This window comes from Myotis brandtii, unplaced genomic scaffold (genome assembly GCF_000412655.1).
Source record: "Myotis brandtii unplaced genomic scaffold, ASM41265v1 scaffold544, whole genome shotgun sequence".
NCBI classification, from domain to species: domain Eukaryota; kingdom Metazoa; phylum Chordata; class Mammalia; order Chiroptera; family Vespertilionidae; genus Myotis; species Myotis brandtii.
Genome location: NW_005370008.1, coordinates 306225 through 333198, shown reverse-complemented (window position 1 = coordinate 333198; position 26974 = coordinate 306225). Strand labels below are relative to the sequence as shown.

The 26974-nt window shown below is 44.8% G+C and overlaps 1 protein-coding gene across 9 annotated transcripts in view; it reads right to left on the bottom strand.

Moving 5' to 3' along the window:
- ELOVL5 (ELOVL fatty acid elongase 5) overlaps window positions 1-26974 on the bottom strand; it is an 83039-nt gene that overhangs the window by 9393 nt on the left and 46672 nt on the right. For 5 of the 9 annotated variants that reach the window (XM_005878084.2, XM_014549289.1, XM_014549293.1 and 2 more), the window contains exons 2-3: window positions 19225-19290; window positions 15775-15962 (exon numbers count right to left, since the gene is read on the bottom strand). In XM_005878084.2, coding sequence (XP_005878146.1) covers window positions 15775-15962; window positions 19225-19290 — 254 coding nt within the window. Of the gene's footprint in view, window positions 1-15774; window positions 15963-19224; window positions 19291-19428; window positions 19458-21200; window positions 21230-23850; window positions 23867-25716; window positions 25738-26974 lie in introns of those variants that run through there. The other 4 variants (XM_014549291.1, XM_014549294.1, XM_014549292.1 and 1 more) reach the window with 4 other exon arrangements.

Genomic DNA, 26974 nt, shown 5'->3' with positions numbered 1-26974 from the left:
GGGGCCGTCTCGACCTCACAGGGGCCGTCTCAACCTCACTGGGGCCGTCTCAACCTCACTGGGGCCGTCTCAGCCTCACCGGGGTCGATTCAACCTCACCGGGGCCGTCTCAGCCTCACCGGGGCCGTCCCAGTCTCACGGGGGCCGCCTCAGCCTCATGGGGGCCGTCTCGGCCTCATGGGGCAGTCTCAACAACACGAAGTTTGGCATTCTGTCCTTTGTTGGGCGGCTCCTTGCTGGACAAAATCTCCAGGTGTTCCTGGTGGCTGAATATCTGGTATGCTTGCTTGGATTTCATTTTCTACCAAGTGCACAGACTGCCTGTCTGCCGTCTCCCAGCGTCCCATGTGAGACTGGATCTGGTGGACCTGCCTGTACGTTTGCTGGTACAGTGGTTCCACGCCGCCGGCCCAGCCGGGTCCGGCTCCGGGTTCCTCCAAACCTGATTCTGCTTCTTGAGTGTGTCCCTTATGTATGCGAGGAGTTGAAATCTGCATTCTGCTGGGCTGGGCTGCAAAAGCGCCGGTGGTTCCCTTTGTGCCACTGGCACAGCTTGGGTGGGGATGTAAATTGAGTAGGGCGGGGTCCCCGGGAATCACCAGGGCAGAGCAAGGGGCAATGGCGTCTCCGCGACTCCTCGCCTCTCCGCGACTCCGAGTCTCGCGTCCCCGAGTGCCCGAGCAGCTCCGTGAGAAAGCCCCCCTCGCTCCCCGCCCCGTTGCAAGGCTGTCCCGCCTCTCCCCGTAGGGGTCTGGGACCTCAGAATCCCGCCCCAAACAAGCTCAGTGGACTCAAGAGTCTGCAGCCCCTTCTGATTGAAAAAAACCGCGCATCCAGTTGCAGCCTGCCTGGCACGCGACTCTGTACCTCTGTTCTTGGAGCCTCTACACATACTCAGTCTTCTCAATGCTCTCCCGCCTCCCCCCGTGGGGGTCTGGGGCCTCAGAATCCCCCCCCAAACAAGCTCAGTGGACTCGAGAGTCTGCAGCCCCTTCTGATTGAAAAAAACCGCGCATCCAGTTGAAGCCTGCCTGGCACGCGACTCCGTACCTCCGTTCTTGGAGCCTCTGCACAACCTACTCAGTCTCAATGCTCTTCTTTCTTTCCTTCCAGTTGTAGAGCTTCCACTGGGCCAGCTTTCCCATGGTTCTGAATGATAGCTGTTTGTCTTATAGTTGGTAGTCTCGATGTTGTTGTGGGAGGCAGCACACACAGGTCTGTACCTTACGCCGCCATCTTGGTTCTCCCTGGTTCCCGCCCAGGGTGCTTTCCCAGGAGGCGTTTTCCGACATTCACGTCAAAAACCGGCAGACAGGCCAGGGGTCTGTCCCCACTCCCAGACCCCTTGCTAAGGCCAGGCGGGGCCAGCTCTGGGCTGCGGGCAGCTCCGCGGATGCGCAGGTGTTCTAAGAATTCTTATTTCTAACAAATGCTCACACTTCGGGGAACCACTGCTATAAGTCTAGGGTCATTTAGTCCAGCCTCATCATTGTTGAGGCCGTGTCATCTTCTGGATCCATGCATTAGACCTCTACAGACTGAGGAAGCTGTGCCCATTCCTCAGAATTCACCTGCCGCAGAGTGGGAAAGAACCCCAGAATTGGGGTGCAAGCTCTGGGTTGCAGCTGTGGGGGACACACAGTAAGGACACCTGGCCTAGAGGAGACCCACAGACCCACTCCAACGTTCCAGAGGCAAGGTCTGATCTGACCACCCTGTGCATGTCCACTGTCTACTATGTTCTAGACAAACACTCTCGAGATGCTATTCTTTGTCCAGGTAAACTGTAGGTCCCTGCTTCCTCCTAAAGCCTAGGGCAACCTCGAATGTTCCTGGTGATGGTGCTCTGCTGGTGGCCAGTTGGCACCAGATGGGGAGAAATTTGAGGTGGCCTGCCTTGTGCCTGATCTCATCCCAGTGTCCAACCCAAGGACTGGCCCTGGTGCTCTAGGTGCATTCCCCAGTCCGGCTGCATAAGCACCGCATGGGAACGTCTAAGACACAAATTCTTGAGCCCACTCCAGACCTTCAGAATGAAAAGTCTGGGGATGGACCATCAAGGCAGGGCCTCCAAGTCCTGGATCACAGAACCTTTCAGAATCTAATATTGTGGTTTACAAAGTGTGGTCCCAAGTCAGCAGCAGCAGCAGCGTTACCCAGGAATTTGTTAGAAATCGCAAGCCCCATACCATACTTCTTACTGAGTCAGAAATTCCTGGGTGTGAAACCCAGTGGTGTGACAACAGGTTGGTTGCTTTCCGAGTGATCGGATGCAGTTAGAGGGTAAGAACCACTAGCCGGAAGCTGTAGTTCCCATTCTAGCTGCATAACTGGATCACCTGGGGAGCTTGTAACAAGTGCTAACTTCTAGCCTCCTCCAGACCATTAAACCAGAGTCTTGAGGAGCCTTTTACAAAGCTCTCAAGGTAATTCTGATGTGTAACTAGGAGTGGTAACCACTGATTTCGAGCTCCTTAACTTCAAATAAGAAATGATTCGCATCCCAGTGCCTTGAGAAAGATATAAATGAGAACACAGGACTCCAGAGCCTCCCCCATGCCCCTATCTTTGAGCAGAGTTTAACTGGGGGAGCAGCTCCCTCAGGGAACAAAGGATTGCAAGGGTCTAAAGACACATTGCTAAATCTTCCCCAGTCAGAGCTCAGAAGTAATTCTGGCAGTGGGTGTAGCCACTGAACCCCCTGCTTAGAACCTGACTGTTCCATTCACTTTCTTTTCGTTGCTTCCTTCTACTTTGTCATCTTCTATACATAAAAAGCATTAAGAGTTGCTGGGGTCCAACCCCAGCAGGTCCAGGGGTCCCCAAAGGTGTGGACGGAGTCGGCGAAGAAGGAATGACACGGAGACAGCCTTCAGTTGATCAGCAGCCTAGTCAGGACCTCTAGCCAGGATCTCCAGCCAAAGTTCTGGTGGGAGTTCTGGTTAGGAACTGATTAGGAACTGATGTTTATTGTCTTGTTACATCTATATTTATACCAGCCGATTTTAATCCTGTCAATTTCTATTACAAAGGTTAGGGCGTTTCTTATCTCCATTCCAGGGAGTAAAGATTATGTAGCTTAACTACCCACCTGGCACTTAATTAAGGGGTTGTATCCCCTCCCTAACCTCAGGGAAAAATCCCTACCTGGGGAAACAACCTTTCTCGGAGAGGTGACCTTGGTTAAAACACATGGCGCTTAAGGAGAGCAAACATATTAAGAACAATATGCTATATATGCCAGGTCCCTTGAAACATATGCTGTGCAGATGTTTCTTTCCTGCAGCGACTGTGTCAAGCAGCAAGGATGGACCGGCTTCCGGCAAAGAGTTAACATACTTTGTCATCTTCTATACATAAAAAGCATTAAGAGTTAACACAGTTTTCCATGGACAAAGGTCAACCAGACTTAGAGTACAGGAGGGGAAGCATCATTCTGTGATGGAAGCACGGGGATCATAAGGCAGAAGAAGAGTGCCAGGGCCAGGTGGGCAACCTTCTCCATCCAGGAGGCCCAGGACCAGCTAGTCCTTGGTTGTTTTTACTGTAAAAAGACAAGGTTGGACTAGATATCTCTAAAGGTTCTGTTCTAATTTTCTACAATCTCTATGTTAAGATTTCTTCATCTGATCTTTGAAAGACCAGCACCCACAAACTAATTTATTAGAAGGTATATTATCTTTTTGGTCTTATACAACTCTCTAAAGTTATGGCCAGATAAGCATACTACATGCAGACCTATCAGAAGTCCCAGGAATCAAGATAAAAAGCCTGAGTCCAAAGTGCAGTTGGGAGAAGTCTTACAACTAAGGATAGAAAGAAGAAGCCACATCAAGACTGACAGGAGGGGCAGAGGCATCGAACGGGTTGGTCTCACACCCATGTGTGGTGGATAAAAATAAGGAGGGATATCTTGGCTGCAGAGGTCCCCCCAGAGGAGCAAGGGGTCCCAGTCCCACAACAGCCACCCCCTCCCTCCCCCCTGCCCCATCCCAAGGTTCCAGAGCTGGAAAGAGAAGTCCCCATAACTTTGGGATGTAAAAACCGGCAGGGATTGAGGCTGAGTGAGATGGAAGGCTTCTGGAGTCCCAGGCGGTTCCTCTTAAAGGGCCTGCTCACGGACTTACTCAGACTCACTCCCTCTGAGCTCCAGCTCTGGGGAGCAGCTTGAAAGGAACTGGAGACAGACAGGGAGGAAAGTGAATTGTCTGGCTTCAGGGTGAGAAGCAGAGGGGCAGCTTTCTCCCAGACAGAAGTGCAGACAGAGGCCATTGTTCCTTTGCTGAGCTCTTTCCCCACAGAGCTGGCAGGCAGGCACCATTTCTGAGTCTCCCACCTGGCTCACACTGTTTGCCCACCCTGGTGATTCCCTGAGACCCCACCCACCCAAGCTGTTTCCAGTGGCTTTTCCATACAAATGGCATGTCTTGGCTCATGCTTCAGATTTTCCTAAAATCTCTCAAACAAGCATCTGGCCTTGGCATGTCCAGTACCTCTCGCTAAGTGGCCACAGGCCCAGCACTAGCAGCAGCCAGCCTTGATTTGCAGCCAGGCCTCTCCTGGACACCACCTCCAAGTCCAGCACAAGTAGCAGCCATCTGCAGGACTCATGGCATGCTCTTGCTAGAGCACGCCCATGCTTTGTATCTCTGTTCTTTTTCTCCTAGACTCTAAGGTACCCCACAAGACTTGCAATCGGGAGAGCAGTGGGCAGCAGCACCTCATCCAACCTTACTCCCTGAACCTATCTCCAAAGCCCCCTTTGTTCTCTGTCTCTCTCCTATTGCTTCTTCTACCTTAACAACTTCTTCCCCATAATCCCATTGACACCCCAACCTCCAGCGTGGGCACAAGTCGAGGGGTCTGTTAACTTGAGCAGGAGGCACTCTCTGTCACATGCCTCCTTTCTCTTAAAATGTCTTTCACAAGGAATCCAGGTGGGATTGCCTGGACTCAAAGCTAATTAACCTAAAATTCCATTTGCTCCCCTCATAAATGACAACAAAATAAATCTGCCTAAAACACCTGTTGGAGGCTAAAGAACTCAAACTTAGGTCTTGGGTGGTGAACTTCCCAATACTGGGAAGCATAACACAAGTACACAAACTAGAAGCTTCTCACTGGGCCAGCTCACTGCCGAGCCCACCACACATCTACCTCAGAGGCTCCTGCAGGCACTCTGCCAGACTTCACTGCAACACTCCCTGGACCGATCACTGCTGCCACTCAAACCAGAGAATTCTGTGTTTACAACCCTCTGGTGACTCGTCACTGACTTCAGAATGAAACCCTAAATCCTAGGCACAGTATTCAGAAATACACATTCTTCCACAGTGATCCTCCATGCTAATCCCTCTCCCTGGCCATCAGCAGGCCGCACCCACCTCCGTCCTCCAAGCCGACCACCTCTCCTTAGCCACTGCACACGACCAAGGGGAAGAGCACAGATGTGGGCACTAGCCAGAACAAAGCTAACTCCTCGCTGATCAACTACGTTTAGCTGGTGATCTGGGGAAGGTATTTTAATCTCTTTGGGCCTCAGTTTCCTCACTGTTCAAATAGGATAAAAATAATACTCCCGCCTCTTAAGGCTGGGAAATTAAGGAGATGGAGTGAGCAATGCTTCTCTTATCCCACCTGGAATGCAGGGTAAGCACAATCAATGTAAGCAACGACCATTCCTTTCTTCCTTTCAGCTGGGATGCTCCCTGCAACCACGTACCCCATCTCCAGCTCTAAAAATCCCGTCTACCCTTCAGAGTTCGGTTAAAACTATTTTCTTCATGGCTGCTCCCTTCAGCGCTCCAGCCTGATGTCCATTCTTCCTCCAAGCTCACTCTGCGTGACTCGTACCTACTCGCTCACGTGCTCCCTTTTAAGCCCTAGTTCATGGGTCTGTTTGAAGCAGCTTGCAAGAGCTCAGCAGTGCTGTGGCTCCCGCCTCCATGGAATCCAGCGCGGGCACTTGTACACAGAGGTGCCCAACAAGTTATTAGCTCAAGGTACTGCTCTTGTCTTCCAGATCCAGGTCTGATGTTTTATTTGTAGGGGGAAAAAAGGCTTTGTTTTTGCTTTTCAAATGGAGGAACTGGAATACAAGAAAGTATCTCAGTGAGGTTTGAACGTGACATTTATCTGAATTCTGTTCACAAGATGAAAAGCAGTCTTCAAGAAATATATTGGTGACATGGAAAGTTCAATTCTTAAATATCCGGGGCTTCAGAAGGGTTAGAATAGCAACACACGAGGACCAGCACCTGAATTAAATTTTACTGATCTAAGAGTCTCAGAGCATCCTCCATAAAGCGGCCAGTATCAGCGTCCTCTCCCCCCATTCCCGTCAGAAGGAAACCACACAGTTCTGTGCTTTAAGACCCTGTGGTGACTCATGACTGTGAGTAACAGACCCCAGAGGCTTTCCAAGCAAAGTCCTGGCCTTCCCTCCAGCCCTGCAAGGAGACAATGCTCTAGTCAACATCTCATCTTTCCCTCCAGGGCTCAGGCCGGGCTTCTTTCCAAAGAGCTGCCTTGGTCAGTCCCTGGAAATTCACCGCAGGGGGAGAGGGCCAGGAGGCTGCACAAAGGTGAGGCTTCTGGGAATCAGCTCAGAAGAGGGCAGGACTGTACTCCCATGAAGGAGGCCACAAGGAGCAGCTCCCACTACCTGCCCAGGTCCCTGGACACTGCTGAGCACTCCAGGGGAGCACCACACTCTACCTGGCTTCTCCCAGGTAACAGATACAGCAGCATCACACAAACCACATCTGCTCTCTCCTTCCTCAGAGTAAAGCCAGCATGAATCAGGCCATAAGCATGCGAAGAGTTATGATTAATGCCCAGCGAGAAGCTTTCTTCTCTCTTTGTGAGACAAACTCGATAACCAAAGGTGGTTTCCTGCACCTTCTCAATTAAAGAAAAGTCATGCCACAGCTGGGTCTGGGATGACACAGTTCATGAAGTGAGTCATTTCTACTGCTGCGATTTGACTTTTCTCAACTGACACCACATTTAACCACAAAGGAGGTATAACCTTTAGCAAGATATCCATTTCTATGGTACCTTCCGGAATGCTACCAAAGCAGCTCCAGGAACAAGGTCATTTGAAACACTTAAAAAATAAGCAGAAAAATGTCATCCTGGGTGGCCCTTATCAGTCATTCACCCCAAGATGTCAGAGCAGCAAGATAACTCCTTTGGTGATAACGGCTTGATGAGCTGTGTGGTGATTATCCCCTGTGCAGAAATGGAATGAGAGGTAACGAGACAGAGACAATCCACACTGGCAGGCGAATGCATCGAGGGACATTTCTAAGCAATACCACCAAGTGTGTGGGGTTGATAATTTCACAACTTGGCTTCTAGGTGAACTTCCAAGTGTGTATTTTTAGACCTAGTAGAAACGCATGTTTTTCATAAGGAAACAGGCGAGAGAAGGGTGGCCTGAAGTCATACAGCTTCATGGAAGCACTGCTGGGACCAGCACCCAGAAATCCTGATTCTCAGCACAGATGCAACATCACACAGCGGTTCCTAGATCCCTTGCCCTTCTCTGTCTGAGTGTGAACCCTTAGTGGGCACAGTGAGGCTACTCCACCCGTGAACAAGTCTGTGGAAAAGTAGCCCTTTAGCTGCATCTTTATCTTCAGCAGATGCTTGGTTTAAAATTAACCATCAGCTCCTCCAAAATTAAATGTACCTATTCCCTCTAGGGTTTAGCTGGCCAATCTCGGCAGTGCCGTTACGGAAGAGGGTCAGGTCAAAGCATGTGGTTTTGAATTTCAAACCGTTCATGTCCAGAGCATAAGGATGCTCATTAAGATAATTTTACACCCGTGACCTCCAAAAGTGTTTCACTCCCCTTATGACGGGGAACACCACTGGGTTAAAGCTGAATGGAATACTCTTGGTTAAGTCATAAGGAGAGGCTCTGTACACTAGAGAATTCTTTAGAACAAAGCACAAAGAAACAGCTTGTCCTCAAGCCCAACCTGGAACAGGTATGTCTGGCATCTCTCCCTGAACTCCAGGCCTGGTCCTCTTTGCTGGCAGTTCTTTTCTCTCTGCTCGGGCCTCCTGAGAGGTGGTTTCAGGCAGGTTGCTTCCACATACCCGGCAAGAAGCACTTATTTTATATTTCATGGGGGTGGTAGTGGCTGGGGAGAGAAAAACCTCAAGCGAGATTTAGCTTTTTGAGGCAGTGCTGCCCAATGGTTTGGATCCCAGGTCCACTCGGGCGCTTTCTCTCTGCAGAAAGGGGGTGATAATAGTGCGATGAACATTAAATGAGTTAGCCCAGCACCTGGCATGAGGCAGGCTCTATAGAAGTCTTTGCTATGAGTCTAGCCAAATGATAGCAAAATAGCTTCCAACACTCAACAGCCCATGACTAGGTCTGAAGTGGGGCTGCTCCTACTGTGTCCAGAAGCCCCAGCCAGAGCATCCTTTGCATAATTTAAAAAGAGACCTCCAGCCCAATGACTGGCTTTGCAACTTCAATTTGCTTCGGCTGAGGGTTTGCAGAGTGATGTGCTCCTGTTACACCAGCTGCACAGCCGTGTTACCATAGGTTTGCAGGGTCAGTTTAGAGGAGTCTGGCCGGGCTTTGGACCAACCCCACGCTGCCTCTCTACTGGAAGGCATTCCTGTCTCTTCCCCTGGGTGTGAGGGGTGAGGAGAAGGCCGTGTGGGCCGCATCCTTCTCTCCATTCTCCCCGCTGAATGGCATTCCCTCAGGGCAGGGCCAGGTACACGAAGGGGCAAGCAACCGTGGAGTCTGCCACTCCCTGAGAGGGTTCTTTCTGAGCAAGGAATTTCAGCTGTTAAGGGAACTGAAGAGTGGGAAGTATTTCAGGCAAAGCTCAGGCCTCGTAAGTATTCATCTCACCAGATGTTTCAACTTTTCTGTACCTCTCTTAAGTGGGAAAAAGCAGAATAATAAATATCTTTTCAAAGGATTTTGGCAAACAAAATACAATTTTTTTATAAAACTCAATAATCAATTGCAAGGTCTCTTAAGTGTTTTTCCAAATGTCATTTTCCCACAATAACGTATCTATTTTAGGAAAGCCTGAAGGGAAAGAAAAACAAGACTGTTCAGAATATAATGTTTCCAAAGCAACTGCTCTGTGGTTCTATGGGGGATGCTCAAAGCCAGAGCCCTGGGGGGAACTCCTGTCAGGTGCCTGGGGAGCTACCCCCACAGCATCCACCCCCCAGTTAGAGAGGCTAGAAAGCACAGGCAGAACACTCATCCCCTCAAATGCTCAGCTTCTTTCATCTTCCCAATAATGCAGCATCAGAAATCTTCAAAAGAATCTTAGAAAACACTGACGTCTGGTCCTAGCAAGGCAGCAAAAGGAACAAAAGCAAAACCAACTCCCCCACTATTAACACAAACACAGAAATGCTACATGAATCACCAAAAACGCCAACAGCATTGATGCCTAATTACAAGGTGATGTTTTTTCCCCAAAAGAAATTTTCTGTAAAGAGGAAGTTAGTCCTTTTAAAATCTTTCTTTTATTTGGGAAGACACATTTACCTGATATGACCCCAGCAATTGCTACTTTGAGATGCTTAACAGGATGCCCAACAAACCATTCTACTTTTTTTTAAATGGTAAAGAAATTTAATGTAGATTTAATGTTAATTCCCAGAGGCATGGCATCACAGACATAGCTGAAAGAAAACTTTTTAAAGAATATTTTTAAAAGCAATATAGCAAATGGTTCAGTTTGGAGATCACTGTCTTACATCTCTATCATGGAGAAAAACAACAACAATGTTTCATGTTATAGTATGAAAAAAGAATGAGCAATGAGCTTTTAGAAAGAAAATATAGTCATTGAAACTAAAAATTAATGAAATAACAGATTAGACAATTGAAAGTATGAGTGAATTAGAAGAATGCAGAAGAGAGATAGAAAGCTACAAAAAAAATACAAAAGAGAGGGCATGTGGAGTCTGAGACTGTCCCACACGTGTCTAATGGAGCCCGAGGAGGCACTGGAGATGGAGGGAGAAAGGCGGTCAAGGAGAAGATGCCGAGTACTTTCTCAAATTAATGAAACAAATTCTCAGATTTCAGGCGCACAGTCCCGAATGAGGTAAATAAAAATGGATGACTAAGCACACTATTTTATTTTTAAATGCAATTTAAAAATACCTGGAAAGAAAAAGATGACCTACAAATGTACAAAAATGAAATAAATCTTCAGAGTGCTCAGGAAAAATAGATTTAGAATTCTACACCCTGCTAAAATACTGCTCAAGCATAAATACAAATAAAATGATGTCAAATAGAAACTCATAGAATGTATCCTTAACAGAAAAGAACTATTTCAAAAGGCAACTAAACCTCAAAGAATGGATTTCACAGATCAATAGTGAGAGAAAAAAAACCAGTAAGCATTGATTGTGATAATGATGATTGATCAGGACCTTAGGAAAAGGTGGAACTAAACACTTGCTAACAATAAAATGGAGGATGGGGAATCAGAGATGAACTTTTCTAAGCTCCTTGTATTATTTAGGAAAATAGAAATAATCACTTTAGACTCTATTAATTTAAGAATGCATGTTAAGGCCTGGCCAGTATGCTAAATGGTTAGAGCATTGGCCCGCATACCACAGGGTCGCAGGTTCCATTCCTGGTCAAGGGCACGTACCTGGGTTGTAGGTTTGATGCCTAGCACCAGTTGGGGTGCATGCCGGAGGCAACTGATCGAGGTCTCTCTATTTCTCTCTCTCTCCTCTCTGTCTCTCTCCCCTCCCTTTCACTCTCTCTCCCTCTAAAAAAAAAGAAAAAAAGAGAATCAATGGAAAAATATCAAAATATCCTCGGTGAGGATTAACAAAAAATAAAAAATATGGGTAACTAATAGAATTAGAGTGAATAACTTTTAAATCGGTAAAATGAAAAAATATATGAAATTCAAAAGAAAGCAAACAAAAAAAGGACAAAGAAAATATGTACACACACATACACACACACAAAAAAAGATATAAATTATTCCAAATAATTAACATGCTACATGAAAATGGATTAAATTTCCCCCACTAAAAGAAAATATGTACACACACATACACACACACAAAAAAAAGATAGAAATTATTCCAAATAATTAACATGCTACCTGAAAATAGGTTAAATTTCCCCACTAAAAGACAGAGACTGTCAGATTGGGTCATTAAACTCTTATATGAGTATCTGGTAAAAACAGAACAAAAAACAATCACATGTGCACAAGGAGACATATCCAAGGATATTCAACATAATTATTAATTGGAAACCTTATGTCCATAAAAAAATCACACAGATAAAATGGTAAAAGGAATTCTAACACTGAAATAACACAGAGAAGTTAAACCAAATACATTAACCTTAAAATTCAACATGAATTCATCTCAAAATATGTCAACTGAAAAAAGTTATTTAAAAAAGAGTATAAACAGTATACCATTTATGTAAATTAAAAAAACTGTCTCAGAATATACTATATATTGTCATGTATACATACATATATAGTAAGAGCATAAAAATATATCCAGAGAAGAAACATATAAACTTTAGAAGAAAGTTAAATGTATTTTGTAATGTTTTCTTTTACAGACAAAAAATTCAAAACAATAAGAAAATGTTAATATTTGTTAGGTGCATAGATATCATTTATGTGATTTTATTTTCCATATTTTAAAGTAGTTCCAAAATTACAAGTGAATGTGAAAATTGCAAAAGGAAAGAAAGAATAAGTTTTGGATCTGTGCCAATCTAAATACATAGCTGTCAATCACTGTTTTAAAATTACACTTTAAATGTCTGAATGTGTGTGTGTCAGAGAATTCTCTTCCACTACTCACAACATACACTTCTAACTGCAAGGGAATAAACACATATAAATACTAAAAAAATAATCTTATTTGTAATCTGTGATTTGTCTTTGTGAGATAAAGTAAAACTGTGGTTCTGGCATTTGCTTTCCTCTAACCTAAAGCGTAGGACACATTGGGTGGACCAGACCAACAAGGGAAGAAAAGATGAGGAATAAACATTGTCAGGACAGTCATCCTGTAAGCCCGTGATCTGTGTGAGAGGAGGCACATCCACCAGAACCTTTTAATGGGAAAAAAAAGTGTCACGTTCCTTGGGAATGGGGAAGCAAACTACGCTGAAAAATCATGCCTGTAGCTAAGTCCCCTCACGGCTTCACAGAGGAACTGATCCTTGAATCGAGTCCTCAAAAATGAGACAGAGGCTGTCAAACCAAGGTGGGCCTAGGTCAGAAAGGAAGAGAGCATTTTTAAGGGGTAGGGACCAAAGAATGAAAGAGCCTGGTGCTGGAGGGGGCAGGGGCAGGCGAGTAGAGCTGGGCCTAATGGACAGGTTATGAATGCTCAGTGGTTCCTCCTAAGGAGAGGTTAGCAGGCAGTTCTCTCGGTTCAAAGTCATGTGGGCTGTGCAATACTAACCCCAGCAGCTACTGAAGAGTCGCAGGATCAGTGCAGGGAGCAGGCTGAACAGGGACGGGCCCTCTTGGACTATAACAAATCAAGCACTTAGATCCCCTCTGCTTAGTGGTGATGCTGAGGCAAAGAGAAGACAGCAGACACACCAAAATGGTTCCACATCAGGACAGAGCAGCTGCCTAAGTGGGAACCTCATGGTTGATATGTGCACACAAAGGAGTCAGAAGCGGCTCAGACAGCTTGCTGGGTGGGCCAAGGGAAATGCAAGTCCCGCCCTGTAATTTGGAAAAGCCACAGTTTCGCATTGGGTAGGTGGGGATTCCCAATCTGGGGTTTGGGACAAGGGGAAAGACAAGTAGATAGTTAAAAAAACAAACAAACAAAAACAGTGGGGCATTTATTCAGATGAAATATGCCCTGACTCTCTTGAGGATGGAAAGGAACACAAGATTTTTATGTTTGCTACAGGGGAACTTTTACAAAGCTGAGTTAATGCAAACTAAGTTGTTTCTCTTTTATAACTTCAAATTTTATTTCTGAATAAGAAATAAGATCACCATTGATTGTATCTTAGACAACCCATAATTTAACAAGTAAAAGCTAAAAGGCTTGCATAAAGTCCTATACTTTCAATCTAAAACGTCTCACTGTTCAAATATACTTCTATTCAGGGATCTATGACCTCTTTCCTGGAAATAAACACCAAATTCATGAGATAAGTAAAAGTAATGCCACGACTCTCTTCTTAATTTTCTTCCTAACAAATGCATAAACTATGAACAAGTCTACTTTCTTTCTACATTTGAAACTCAGTTACTCGATGTTAAAACTGTCATGTATTTACTTTCTTCTAGCAATTTTACAGTTTCTGTGATTACCAACCATTTCCTTCTTATCTCTTTTCTGTCAAGATTTCTCCTGGTCTGCTTTAGTTAAGACAACTTTTTTTTGTCTTAACCTAGAACTTGCAAAGGCAGCTGTGAATTCACGCCACAGGATTAAATAAACAAAAATATCAATGACTAAACATTTATTTTTCAAATTCTTTACAGACCCAAATATGTAGATAAGCATGAGGGTGAAGATTAACAATCACGACCATGTCAATTGTGTGACCACAGGCAAACAACTCTAACTCTTGGGATATTTCTCTGAAACCAGGGCCCGCTGGGCTCCACCACCGCCTCAGCTTGTTCTGTTCTGCAGCTCCCTGGCTGCCCTCCTGCTTTAGTAGTCCCTAGAATATAAGTGCTAAGTACAAAAAGAAAAACCGGGAGCGAAAATGAAACTAAAAAACTTGACCAACGGTTTGTTATCATGCTATTTCTGATGAGATTATGTCAGTACAGAGGGGGAAAAAAAGCCAAGTGTAACTATCGTTTAAGTTGGAGTACCAGGGCTTATTTCAAACTCAGGCATATCTGACCTGGGTACAGTTTATAGTCTTAATTTGATTTAAGGAATTATTGCCCCCCCTTATCTATGACTTCTCTATGTATTTTACATTGTGAGTTCAATTGTTATTTTCCGTCTCTGTATATTTCTTAAATCTCTATAGTCAATGCACAGGCACTGCTCAATGCCTTCTATTGTGCTCATGAAGCTGTCAGAAGAAAATCTATACTTATTAAATGCTTTCACTCATTTATACAAAGCAGCAATTTATGCAGCACTTCCCCCCTCTCTTCACCAGGAAATGATCTGTTTAAGTGAGGTTACATGATAGAAGCTGCTGCTGTATCTTAGGGTCAGAGAAACATTCAAGGCATCAGAGGTGCTTAAGTTCTATAAGACTTAATAATCTTACATATTTTTTTCTCTAGACGACTGCTATAGGTAATAAGAAACCCTATAAGAGCTTTCTTAATGAAATAGCTCTAGCATCTATCAATTATGAGAAAGTAAATGGTTCATTCTAAAAAACCTGCCAGCTGGCTGCGGTTTTGTCCCTTGGACACACAGAGATGGGCACAGTGCTGGGCCCAGGAGTCCCTCCTGCGCACTGGCCCTGCCTCCAGTCCTGCCATCTCCATCTTGCAGGCTAATTATACTGCCTTTGTTCTAGAATAGGGCAGAAACAAAGCCAAAGAGGAGTTGTAAGCATTTGACAGAGAGTCAAGCATACAAGTAATGATACGTAGCATCTAGTGTTGTAGTTACAAAATCGTTACCATGGCTTATGAAATACGTGTGGGAGAACAAGACACAGACCTCCCACAGCTACAATACCTCTGATGATCAAATGCAATGTTTCCCAATAGCTTATACACCCATATCCATCCTTATACACAGCCAGCCACACGCAGACAGGGAGCCATCACAGCCTGAGGCTGACGCAAATTTATTCTTTCTTTAAACACTAATTTTAAGATTTGTATTCAGCACTCCCCTTCCTTCTCCCCTTTATCTTATTCACTACTCCGTGGAGAATTAAAGCCACAATAAAAGGTCAAAAATCGGAACAGGACTGCTTAAAAGTGTCTGTTTTAGGTATGGCTTAATTCTCCACCTCACAGATGTAGCTATAATTCTGTGTTGTAAGACACTTGCGTTGTAAGCCTGAAAGGTGTAGTCCTTCCCCTAAAATTGTGCTTACTACTGGAGGGCAGTCCTCCCGCCCTCCCTCAGCTTTTAAAGGCTGTATTACTATACCTTGCAAAATAGGAAGGACATAGTATCGATTCTGGTTTGTCTTTCATTTTTATTTAAGCTACATTTGACTTTGAGATCATCAATGTGGTTTCCAACATTCCAGTTATATAGAAGAAATACTTGGGTCTGAACATATGCAAACCATTCAAACCTTAACACAGATCTCCTATCCACTATTCTTAGCTTTTAAAAAATAATTTGTCAAATCTCAAACCTATTTACAGTTATCAGATCAGGATAGAGGCTGACTTACCACAGACACAACCAAACACTTGTAACACCCACTTCCTTCCTCCCCACCTCCAAACAAGAACCATCTATTAAATACTTATAATAAAGTGCTCACAGATCTGTTTTTCACGTTTTGTTCATTTTCCACTCTGTATTCTGCTCACATAAGAGTATTTCTGAAATATTTATTTTACTTTTAATATAATACAAAACATGAGAATCAATAGCAAAGGCTTCTATTTTACATATTCCAGAGGGCAAACAACACTGGCATTTTGAAATATCAATTTTCAAAAACACACTCAAAGTATAATTAATGTACTTGCTCTCCGAGTTCCCCTACCACCACCTTCATTTAGGAACACAATTCAGGACAGCAACATGAGTAGAGTTAAGTGAGAGAAAGCCCGTGAACCTCGGACCTACCTCACAGAACATATAGAGAGACAGCAAGGTGAGCCCAAGGTTATACACCACTAAAATCCTTCGGCAAGCAAGCGGCTGCCTGTTCTTCATGTATTTGGGTCCCAGCCATACAATTAGTAAGTATATGGTGGAGCAGATGAAAGTAGGTATATAATTGTCCAGAAGAAACCATCCTTTTACTCTGGTATCTGGAAAATAATAAAGGAACAGTAGTTAGTGATCACCACAACCTTTTTCAAATATCAAAAAAAAAAAAAAAATCTCTAACCACAACTTTATAATAGTTTCCTAATACTAATGTTCCTATTACCAATGGAGCAACAAGAGGAAGCGTTGAGTTTTCGGTCTATGTCATCCAAGATGAAGCTCCCTGGTATATGTTCTGAACAACAATGTGTATATTACTCATGATTTTTGCTAAGTAAAATAATAATTTAAAAAATCCTTTCCAAAAAACCTTTAAAAAAAAGGGAGAAAGCTAAATTTTCCATTAACTGGATTTATCAACCAGGTTTGTTAAATTATGCATGGGGTAATGAAACCCTAGACACGGCAGTCTTTGAACTCCCAAGTCCTCCATCTCAGCCAAGAGTCAGCAAGCCCTCCCAGCATGCAGACTCAGAGGCAACGTGCCACTTAGCCAGCTTAATGACAGTCACTGATTCGACAGGCAGCATCTGCTGGGAGCGCAACGGTCACCAGCACAGGGCACAGTGATTTTTTTAAAGTGAGGGCGAAGCAGCAATGACCAGTAAGTGACTATTTAAGGTATTAAGGAACCACGTGAGGAGTAGAGGCTTGAGAAGACCTACATGGTGTCCAGGGAGCTACTTGGTCTAGGAAAGAACTCCCTTGCTCCCACCCCGTTTCCTAGGCAGGAATGAGCAGGAAAAGAAAATTAGTTCTAAGTAGCTGCCGGCAGCAATGTGACAACCTTCTCCTGGGATGGGAGTCAACTCCCTGGCAGCCAGATCCCCTAGGTGTTATCCGTCTACTGACAACCTTCTCCTGGGATGGGAGTCAACTCCCTGGCACCCAGATCCCCTAGGTGTTATCCAGCTACTACAGTGGTTCTCAACCTTCCTAACGCCACAACCGTTTAATACAGTGCCTCATGTTGTGGTGACCCCCAATTTCATTGTTACAAATTGAACATAATTAAAGCATAGTGATTAATCAAAAAAACAATATGTAATTATATATGTGTTTTCCGATGGTCTTAGGCGACCCCTGTGAAAGGGTCGTTCGACCCCCAGGTTGAGAACCGCTGGTCTACTGCAAGATTCAACTTCCTCTTCTGGCTGAATCCCAGGAAGCCACCTCTGCAGACTATTCCCCTCTGTATCCTGCCCTGGCGAGCCCCCAAATCCTGTGGCTTCTCCAAGGCCCCCCTCCTCTGGAGCTCAGAAGCACACGAAGGTTTCACATCCTGGATCTTCTGAGTCACAGCAGCTAAAAGGGACAGTCTCTGTCCCTTCTCTGACCTCCTGGCTGGACCACCTTGCCTTCTCTCCAATGCTTTTTCCCTTGACCTCATAGGACAAGCCTATGTGTATTGGGAGGACCTGTCAGCCTGCTTTCTTGCAGATACCTTAAGTTTTCCCCCAGGTTTCCTGGCTTTCCTCCTTGGCATCAGAGGGAGATGGCCTCTACCCTCTCCCACTAGTTGGGCTAGTGTGGTAGAAGGTGTTACCACCAGTTCTGTAGAATTGGTGGTTCTCAGAAGTCCGTCAGGGAAGTGGCCGGCCCCAGTAAGCTCAGCAAGGGGATTCTTAACACCTTTGTTTTCAGCTGTCAATTCTGAGAAAACAAGTTCCCATTTAGCAACTAACATCAGATGTTTGCATGTGAGTTATGTTTCAAAACACAAAAAGCATACACACAGAAATCTCCCATTTCCTTTTACTTGAAGTTCTGTCTACACCTTGCTTTTTAAGTTTTATAACATCTTCATCTTTCCATATTAGCCAAGTATCCAACCTCCTTCCATAGAGCCTAGTACTTCCCGGGCAGCTGGGACCTAGCTAATCATGGTCATCCTCACCCACTCTCTGGTGACAGGTGCAGACATGGGCATGTGAAGCAAAGATGGCCACTGAGCTTTGAGAAGATGACAGCTGGTGAGGGGCTCTGGGAAGGGTTTCCTTGTTCGTAAACCCATGCAGATGAGATTTCTTCCTCCTCTGCAGCCATCCCACCACGACGGGTGGGGGACCTGTTCTGAGGACAGAGCTGCTGCTGTACTGAGGATGCAAAGCAGAAAATGACAAGAACAGGGATTGCTTAACAGCATTCAGCCCCTGAAATAACTCAGGAGTTGACCTTGTAATGCAAGCTAGTAAGTTTTATTATTGTTTCAGCTAGTGAAAATGGAATCTTGGGGTCCCGTAAAGCTGAAGTGGGGCATTGTCCCAACACAAGCATACAGACGGATCTAACTTAACTTGTTCTTTTCCATGGGCTGCACACAAATGTATTTAACCTGTCCCCTATGAATGGGCATCTAGGTCATTTCAGTTTTGACAAGCAATGCCATAAGGATCATCCTGATGTTCATCTTTGCATAATTGATCAAGATTAGTTGTAGGATAAATTCTTAGGAGTCAAACAGTTGAGTCAAAGGGCATGTGCACTGTAGTTCCAACAGAAGACACAACTACCCTCCAGAGAGGTTACACCAACGTAGGCTCACTCTCCACATCCTCACTGTCACAAATGGCATCACACATGATTTCATCTCTGCCTCACGAATAAACTGCTGCTTTCTCCTGAGTTTTAAAAATCATGAGTGAAACCGAGAATCTTTTAAAAGATCTGTTTTAAAATTGCAGTTTCCCTGTAAATTATTTCTGTGAACCTAAAAAGTTCCTTCTTTATAGGTCAGACCCTAAGAAACATTTTTGATGACATTAAAGGAAGGCAATCAAGGAGCTGATTTACTTCCTAAGAGATAATAAAAGATGAAGAGATGGTAAAATGTGAGTGCATGTGTATATATTTACTTGTTGACGTGACACAATGTGGAAGGACATTAAAAAGCCCTGACAATGGTCAAAGGGAAAGAGTTTTATACTCATAGTGCAATAGTGCATTTTGGAAGCCAGTTTCAGCTGGAGACTCATAAGAATTGAGGAAAACATACAGGTGATAATGGCGAAATCTTGGCATTTTCAGGCTACTAGCCTGATAGCATAATTTGATTTCCTGCTAAAACAAGCAGAGGGTCACAGGAGCTGTGTCTCTGCTCCAGCAGCCGGAACGCGGCACCATTTCAGTAACCACCAGAGGACTTCTCCAAGCCCCCTGTTACCCAGGACAAGGCGTTAGTCTTATCATAGAAAATGCTAATGTTTTCTAGAATATCATCACACAATATTTGCAAGTGGCTATATCCAGGAAGCGGGTGGAGGGTAGGGAGAGGAAAGGAAGCAAAACCAAAAACCACCTTACCTCGGGGGCCTAGCAATGCCTTGAAATAGGTACTAAGTGATGCATCAAAATGTTCCATTTTAAAACCTATTAAGAAAAAAAAAGACATTGATTAAGCTCTACTCAAAATGCTTTTTATGTACTATATTTCCTAAAAGAACAAATTTTCCAAGAATATGCTATAGACAAGGTTAAATTCCTTATGCGAAAATATTTTAAACTCACAGAAGTAACTTATCTGCTAGTTCTAATTTGAAAATGAAAACGAAAGACACAGTCCCGTGAATTCACTTTAGAAGTGCCAGTCTAAACTTCTCTCAGTCCCATAAAAACACCACGTGAAGCTGAAATCTCAGTGGGGAGGAGTGAAACTGGAGGGAATGGTGGCAGACAGGAGGGGATCCCATGCAGCAAGAACAAGGCGGAGCCAAGAGGACAAAGACAGGAAGTGCTGTATCAAAGGAAGGAATGCCACAGTGAAAAGGTGGTTTTCTCTGCTTGTTACTTTTATTTTTTTTTAATACTTCATTCATGCCCACAGTAAAAAATTCAAATATTAAAAATGAAAAGAGGTCCTAGCTGGTTTGGCTCAGTGGATAGAGCCTGGGCCTGAGGACTAAAGGGTCCCAGGTTCGATTTTGGTCAAGGGCACATGCCTGGGTTTCGGGCTAGATCCCCAGTGGGGGTGTGCAGGAGGCAGCTGATCAATGATGCCCCCTCATCATTGACGTTTCTGACTCTCTCTCTCCCTCTCCCTTCCTCTCTGAAATCAATAAAATTATATTTTTTTAAAAAGTACAAGTGAAAGATAAATACCACATGATCTCACTCATTTGTGGAATATAAAGAACATTATAAACTGTTGAATAAAAATAGAGGCAAAGAAGCATTGAACAGACTGTCAGACTATAGTGGGAAGGTAGGGGAGGGTTGCGGGGGTAAGAAATCAACCGAAGGACTTGTGTGCATGCATATAAGCACAACCATCAGACGCAAGACACTGGGGAGGGGGCGGGGCGGTTAGGGAAGCGGGGGAAGGTCAATGGGGAAAAAAAAGGAGACCTATGTACTACTATTTGTAATATCTTAAACAATAAAATAAAATTTAAAAAAGGTACAAACAAGAGAATGAATAAATGGAACAAAAAAATGTATGTGGATAGACTATCTTTAAAAAACTAAAAATAAAAATGAAAAGAGGTGGTAAAAAAAATCTTATCACTTCCCTCCAACCACAATCCCTGAAGCCCCAATACCAGGAGAAACCTAATGGTGAGATTTTTGGGTATACTTCCCAAGATTTTTCTCTTTTGCACACAAAAGAGGCCATACTAAATGGGTGTTTTTACAACTGTGGATTGTAGATGTAGATCATATATTAGTAGATGATCAAGTTAACTTAGTATTAAAAATAATAATAATGAAAGTGAGAATGAATACTGTTTCATAAATCTTTAATGTTATTGTATCATATTTATAAGTATGATGTACTCAGCTGTGATGTAAAATATATTCTTAATGGGGGCGGGGTGTCACAGAAAAAAAGAAGCTTAGAAAAATACTGTTATACCACAAAGTATATACAGTAAATCCTCACTTAACATCCTCAATATGAACTATGGCAAAATGAAACCAATTTTACCATAGGCTAATTGATAAAAACAAGAGTTAAGTTCTCATGGCATCTCATCAACATTCTAACGAAATTATGTTATTTGAGGACCTGCTGTATATATTACTTGCTTGTTTTCACTTAATAAAACATCTTGAGGATAGTATCAAATCAATAGTTACGTCTCTAACTCCATCTTCCAAGATTTCATAAATCCCTTAGTTCCCCCTTATTCATTCCCCCCTTATTCAAGATTGACATTTATAGGGCAGCTAGGCAACTTTTTATACACAAATGGTCTAGATTTCCTATATTAACTATAGGAGACATACATTTTCAACTTTCCTGGCCATTACTCTTACAGAAATAACCACAAACATTTTACCTTCCAAGAGCAAAGGCAAGCATCAGTTTTATTAACCCAGCTGTTAATCATTTAATGCTACCTCTCTTCCTTGGCTTGCCACGCTGGAGCATATGTGTTCTTTGGCTAATGTGAGTTTACCTAATGGGCTCTCTCCAGCCCGGCTGTGAGATAAGAGATAGGCGAAGCCATCAATGACACTGCAAGAAGCAGCTACCAGGTGCTGGTCCGGACGTCTGTCCAGCCCCGGAGGGGACTCAGGGAGGTGACTCACTGTCTCTGTCCATGGCTAGAAACCAAGAAGCCACCACAGAGCCAGCGGTTAGGTATACCACCTTTAGTTACACACCGGGTCACTAGGTCACTTCCGACATTTAAAAACATTTAAAAACTAAACAGCTCTTTAACATACTGTATTCCTAAGACCATTCTTATCCTGAGCCACGTTCCTCCCTCAGACTGAACCTCTTCAGGGGACAAAAATTCTAGAGCATCTTAAGAAGAATCTGTTAAACTTCACATTTCCTCAGCAGAATTTTTCTTAAAAATGTTTCCATGCTTAAATAAGAAATGTTTTATCTATTAAAGGCTGCTTAACCTTATCTGTTTTCATAATCTATTGAAAATCATCTAGAAAATGCAAATTTTGGAAGACAACCATCATGTTTTTGTGCAATTGAACTCACTCTGACACAATTTAACTTCATCTGAGATGGAGTAGGCCCTGCACCTCAATCGAAAGCAAATAGAGGGACTGCTCAAGGAGGAACAAGGCCATAAACGCCACGACTATTGGAAGAACTAACTGCTGATGGACAAGCTGATGGACAGACTTACCCTCTTCTAAGACATTTCAAATCTGGACCCTGCTATGACTGGATGGGTACACCGCTTACTGGTGGGCCTAACACCCAGGTACTCAGCGTGAAGGAGCTGAGAGCAGGCATACCAGGCTGCCGATGATGAAGTGGTTCAGAGCTGGCCTCTCCTCAGACAATCTGGGTTTGAAACTTATTTTCCCACGTACTAGCAATGTGACTTTGGACGCGTCATTTAACCTCCTATCATAAAACGGGAGAATCAGTAATTGCCTCTTAAGGTTAAGAAGGTCAAATAGTGCCCTTAGGCAGTGCCTGGCGTGCAGGAAGCCCACGGTAAAGGCTTCTTACTGTGTGTTTGCCACAGGCTCAACTCCATGATGAATACTGCCCACTACCTGTGGGCACCGGGTTCCTCTGCAGGGGCACCGCTGGCACTCTGTCCCTGGCCCGTCCATGAAATGCCACCAGCAAGCCCCAGTTGTTGTGATAACCACCATGTCCACTTCAAGTCCTATCACCCCCAGGAGCACAGCAACACAGGTGGAGGCGTGCTAACACCTTGGGAGACATTCTCTAAACAAGAAAGACGGGGCTAAAATTAGCATGCTAATTAGATACACACATACCAAACGCCTACGGTGTACAAGATTGCCAAACCCGAAGAAACACAAAGGAGCATGCCTGGAGACCTCGAACAAACGAGACGTTCAGGACGCTGTGAGCCAAACACAAAATCCAGTTTGCTAAAGGGTAGCTGTTAGAATGATGCGTACTGAAACAAGCTGCATATACACCTTTGACACCAAGCCGTAAAAATAAGGTTCACATAACAGTATCCCGGGACCGAGCACCCGGAAGATCCCTGACAAGGGCAGTCAGGGGCTCATGACGATTTTTAACTAAGAGGCCTTTCAGAGAGCTCTTAGTGGCCAGTTTTGGTTTCCATGCAAGGAAGAAACAGAAAAGCTGGAAACAGGAGCACAGGAATATTTTTAAAATGATAGGAAACAGACCGGTAGCGTGGAGTTGGGGAGGAGGGAAAAACATGAGTAGACTTAAAAATAAAAATAAAAAGGCCCCTAAGAAAATGGTACAAATGACCTGCCATTACCAGGACAATGCCCAGGACAAAGTTGAACTTGAGAAACTAGGCTAACATCACGGCAACAGAAAAACAGCTTGATGAAACATATGGCGAAATTTCAGTCCCAGTGTACTGAACCCAGCAGCAGGCTGCCACAGAGTGTGGAACTCGGTACTTGGAGGCACTGAAGAATTCTGTTACAACCATCTGTCCTGAATAATCCAGATCTAAACCAGTCTCGAGCAGAGGCCCGTGGAAGTGGTAGGTGCAGGAGACTCCTGTCTTTCTCAGACGGAACATCTCCACACAAAAGCGCACTCGAGGGGTGGGCGTCAGCAGCAGCACCTCTGTCTCACACTGCATTTCTCTCCGCTGGAGAAGGCTTCTCTCGGGCTTGCAGAACTTTTCACAAACTTGGGAGCACATAAAATAGCTAGTGGTCCTGGCCAGTGTGGCTCGGTGGTTGAGTGTTGACCCATGAACCCAAGAGGTTCGATTCCTGGTCAGGGCACAGGCCAGGGGTTGCGGGCTGGATCCCCAGTAGGGGGCGTGCAGGAGGCAGCTGATTAATGTTTCTCTCTCATCCTTGATGTTTTTATCTCTCTCTCCCTCATCCTTCCTCTCTAAAAATTAATAAAAAATATATTTTTTTAAAAATCTAGTGAAACAGTCTCTGAAAAGACATGAGTGGGAAATAGTTTTCAGAGCGAGTCACTGAAAGTCTGTGTTGAAAGGAAGGAGGATGCCCAGAGCTGGGCTTACTGACCAGCAGAGTCCTGATCCATGGCTCACAGGCCTGCTTCTGTGATAAAGGTTTTCCCCCAACTGTGCTCCTACCACGCCCACAACCAACATGCACTATAACCTTCTTAGGCAGGTTTGTTTTTACACAAGTCACCAAGAGACATCGGCACCAAAGGTTTCCTTCCATCCTTTACTCCACACAATGCCATTTTTGTCTAGCCAGCTACACATTTCCCACCCCTCGCTCCCGTGTGCACGTTTCTTCATTCACATCACACACTTCCTGGGTGCCTCCTATGTGCCAGGAGCCTTACTAAGGCCCCGAGGGAACAAAAGTCCAGGCTGCGGTGGAAACACACACATACAAAAGGTTATGTAATGTAACTGATGGCAAGAAGAAATAAAGCAGGCTGAGGGGTTGGGCTCACAGAGTGGGAACTGCAGTTGGAGAAGGTGACCACAGAGCAGGGACCTGATGCAGAGCGCGAGCACCTATCAAGAGAGGGACCGGTGGGTGGCATGGTCCCAAGGTCAGGGCTGCTTGGCATGTTCAAGGACCCCAGGCCAGGCCAGGGGTAGAGGGCAGGCAGCAACTCGGAGAGGCCTGTCCTCCACTCCCTGCCCGGTGCCCCAACCTCACTCAGAGGTGGTTCACAGATAGCAATCACGCGGCGTGACTTGCAGAGAGCATGTGGCCACAGGCTGGGAACAGAAGACTGCCAACCCTTAACTGCTCACTGCCACCATCCCCTCTTGCTCCGGCTGCAGACTGCCTGACAGCACTGTGCCCTTTTTCTTCTTGTCTCCCTCGCTGAGCCTATCTGCTGTGCCACAGGCACAGCACAAAAGCTGTCAGCAAATGAATTCTTCACTGCCAGGCTGGCCCGGCCTGCCCCGCTGGGTAAACGGGGCACTTGCTGAGCTGCCTGTGGGCCGAGCGGCCTGAGGGCCGAGCCACACTGTTTTGTACTTTTCTAAAGGAATGGGGGAGGCACAGGGCCCTGCAAAACCCTTGATACTTTTTGCCTGTTGATCTGGAATCATGGGAACAGCATGACCCACTTTGCACAAAATGTCAACCACACTCCCAGGCCTGCAGCCTGCCTGCCTGCTACAGTGCCCATCTCCCAAGCTGCAGGGGGACCAGTGACATCACTTCTCAATAACCTGCGTCACTCTCCAGGCAGCTCGGCGACCTGGGTCAAGTGGGAACACAGCTGCTCTGTGCAACGGTACTAGCAAGGACCAAGCCCAGGAGCTGGGACCATGGAAGAGGAGCTGTGGTCTGAAATGCAGCAAAAGAATAAGCCATTCTCTGATCTGGCTGGTTCTCCACATGCAGACAGGAGCAGGGGTGGTCAGCCCCTCCCAGGAACCAGATCATGCTGACACCAAGCCAAGCATGGCGTCCCCACCTCTTTAGCCGGGAGTCTCTGACACCCACTCAACCTATGGGGCTTCCCGGCACTGCAGGCGGTGACAGGGAGTAATAGGATCCATTAAAAAAAGTCCTAATCACAACAGTATCCAAAAGCTATTAACTCACTAGTTCAAGGGCGACACACAGAAAATGATGACTATGAAAACAGGATAAGGGCAGAAAACAGAGACAGGTAAGTAAATTAGAATTGATTTTAAAGGATTCCTCTTTTATGTACATTTTTCAAAAGCCACTTCACACTATCAAATTCAGGAGTGTTTTGGTAATTATGCAACTGTGTTATAATTGTGCCTCACTGTAAGTCTCTCACTAAGAAAAGCCATTCACTGGGGCTGGTCATTCCCTATATTAAAAGAGAATATGGCCGAAACCGGTTTGGCTCAGTGGATAGAGCGTCGGCCTGCGGACTTGGGGGTCCCAGGTTCGATTCCGGTCAAGGGCATGTACCTGGGTTGCGGGCACATCCCCAGTGGGAGGTGTGCAGGAGGCAGCTGATCGATGTTTCTCTCTCATCGATGTTTCTCTCTATCTCTCTCCCTTCCTCTCTGTAAAAAATCAATAAAATATATTACAAAAAATTTTTTTGAAAAATAAAAGAGAATATGGGCGAGAGTTCAACATACGGTCACCTAGTAAAAAATCAATAAAATATATTTTTTAAAAAAAATTGAAAAATAAAAGAGAATATGGGCAAGAGTTCAACATATGGTCACCTCAAGTACATATTAGTACAGGTGCTAGGAACTTGCCCCGGACACAGAACTAAGTGTTTTAGGGCTGAGGTGAGCATCAGGCCTCAATTCAAAAGAAACATTGGAACTACCATAGCAAAGATACAGAGACCTGGAAATACTGACGCAAGCAGAACACAAAAGGGCAAAAACCGAATCCCCGAAGAGAGCAGTGCTCATGCGGAAAATCCATCTGTCTATTAGTTAGCTCTCTGCGGGAGTGGCTTGCCCAGGTGAATCATCCGCATGAGGTTAAGCAAGCATTAATGTTCACTTTGATCCAATATCAAACGGAGTCTGCTGGAGGCTTGTGGGGGAAAAAGACACTATAATAAGCTTTACAGCATCCCCCCTCCCCCTTTCTTTCCATTTGGCTCCCAAAAGGGACAACAAAATGTGAGAGGACTGGGGGCAGGCACCAAAGGAAGAAGGTTGCTGGGCTTAATGAGAGATGGCGTAGTCAGTTGCTTCCATCACAATTCTCTAGATGAAGTTGAGAATTATTACTATTTAAAATCTTTATTGCTGAAAGTATTACATATGTCCCCTCCCCCCCCCAGCCCCCCACTGATCCCTTCTAGCCCACCTCTGCCCTCTTCCCCAGGCCTTCACCACCCTATTGTCTGTGTCCATGGGTTATGCATATATGCATTCAAGTTCTTTGGTTGATCTCATCCCACCTACTCACCCATCCCTGCCTTCCCTCTGAGATTCCACAGTCTATTCCAGTGATGGTGAACCTATGACACGCGTGTCAGAGGTGACACGCGAACTCATTTTTTTGGGTTGATTTTTCTTTGTTAAATGGCATTTAAATATATAAAACAAATATCAAAAATATAAGTCTTTGTTTCACTATGGTTGCAAAGATCAAAAAATTTCTATATGTGACACGGCACCAGAGTTAAGTTAGGGTTTTTCAAAATGCTGACACGCCGAGCTCAAAAGGTTCGCCATCACTGGTCTATTCCATG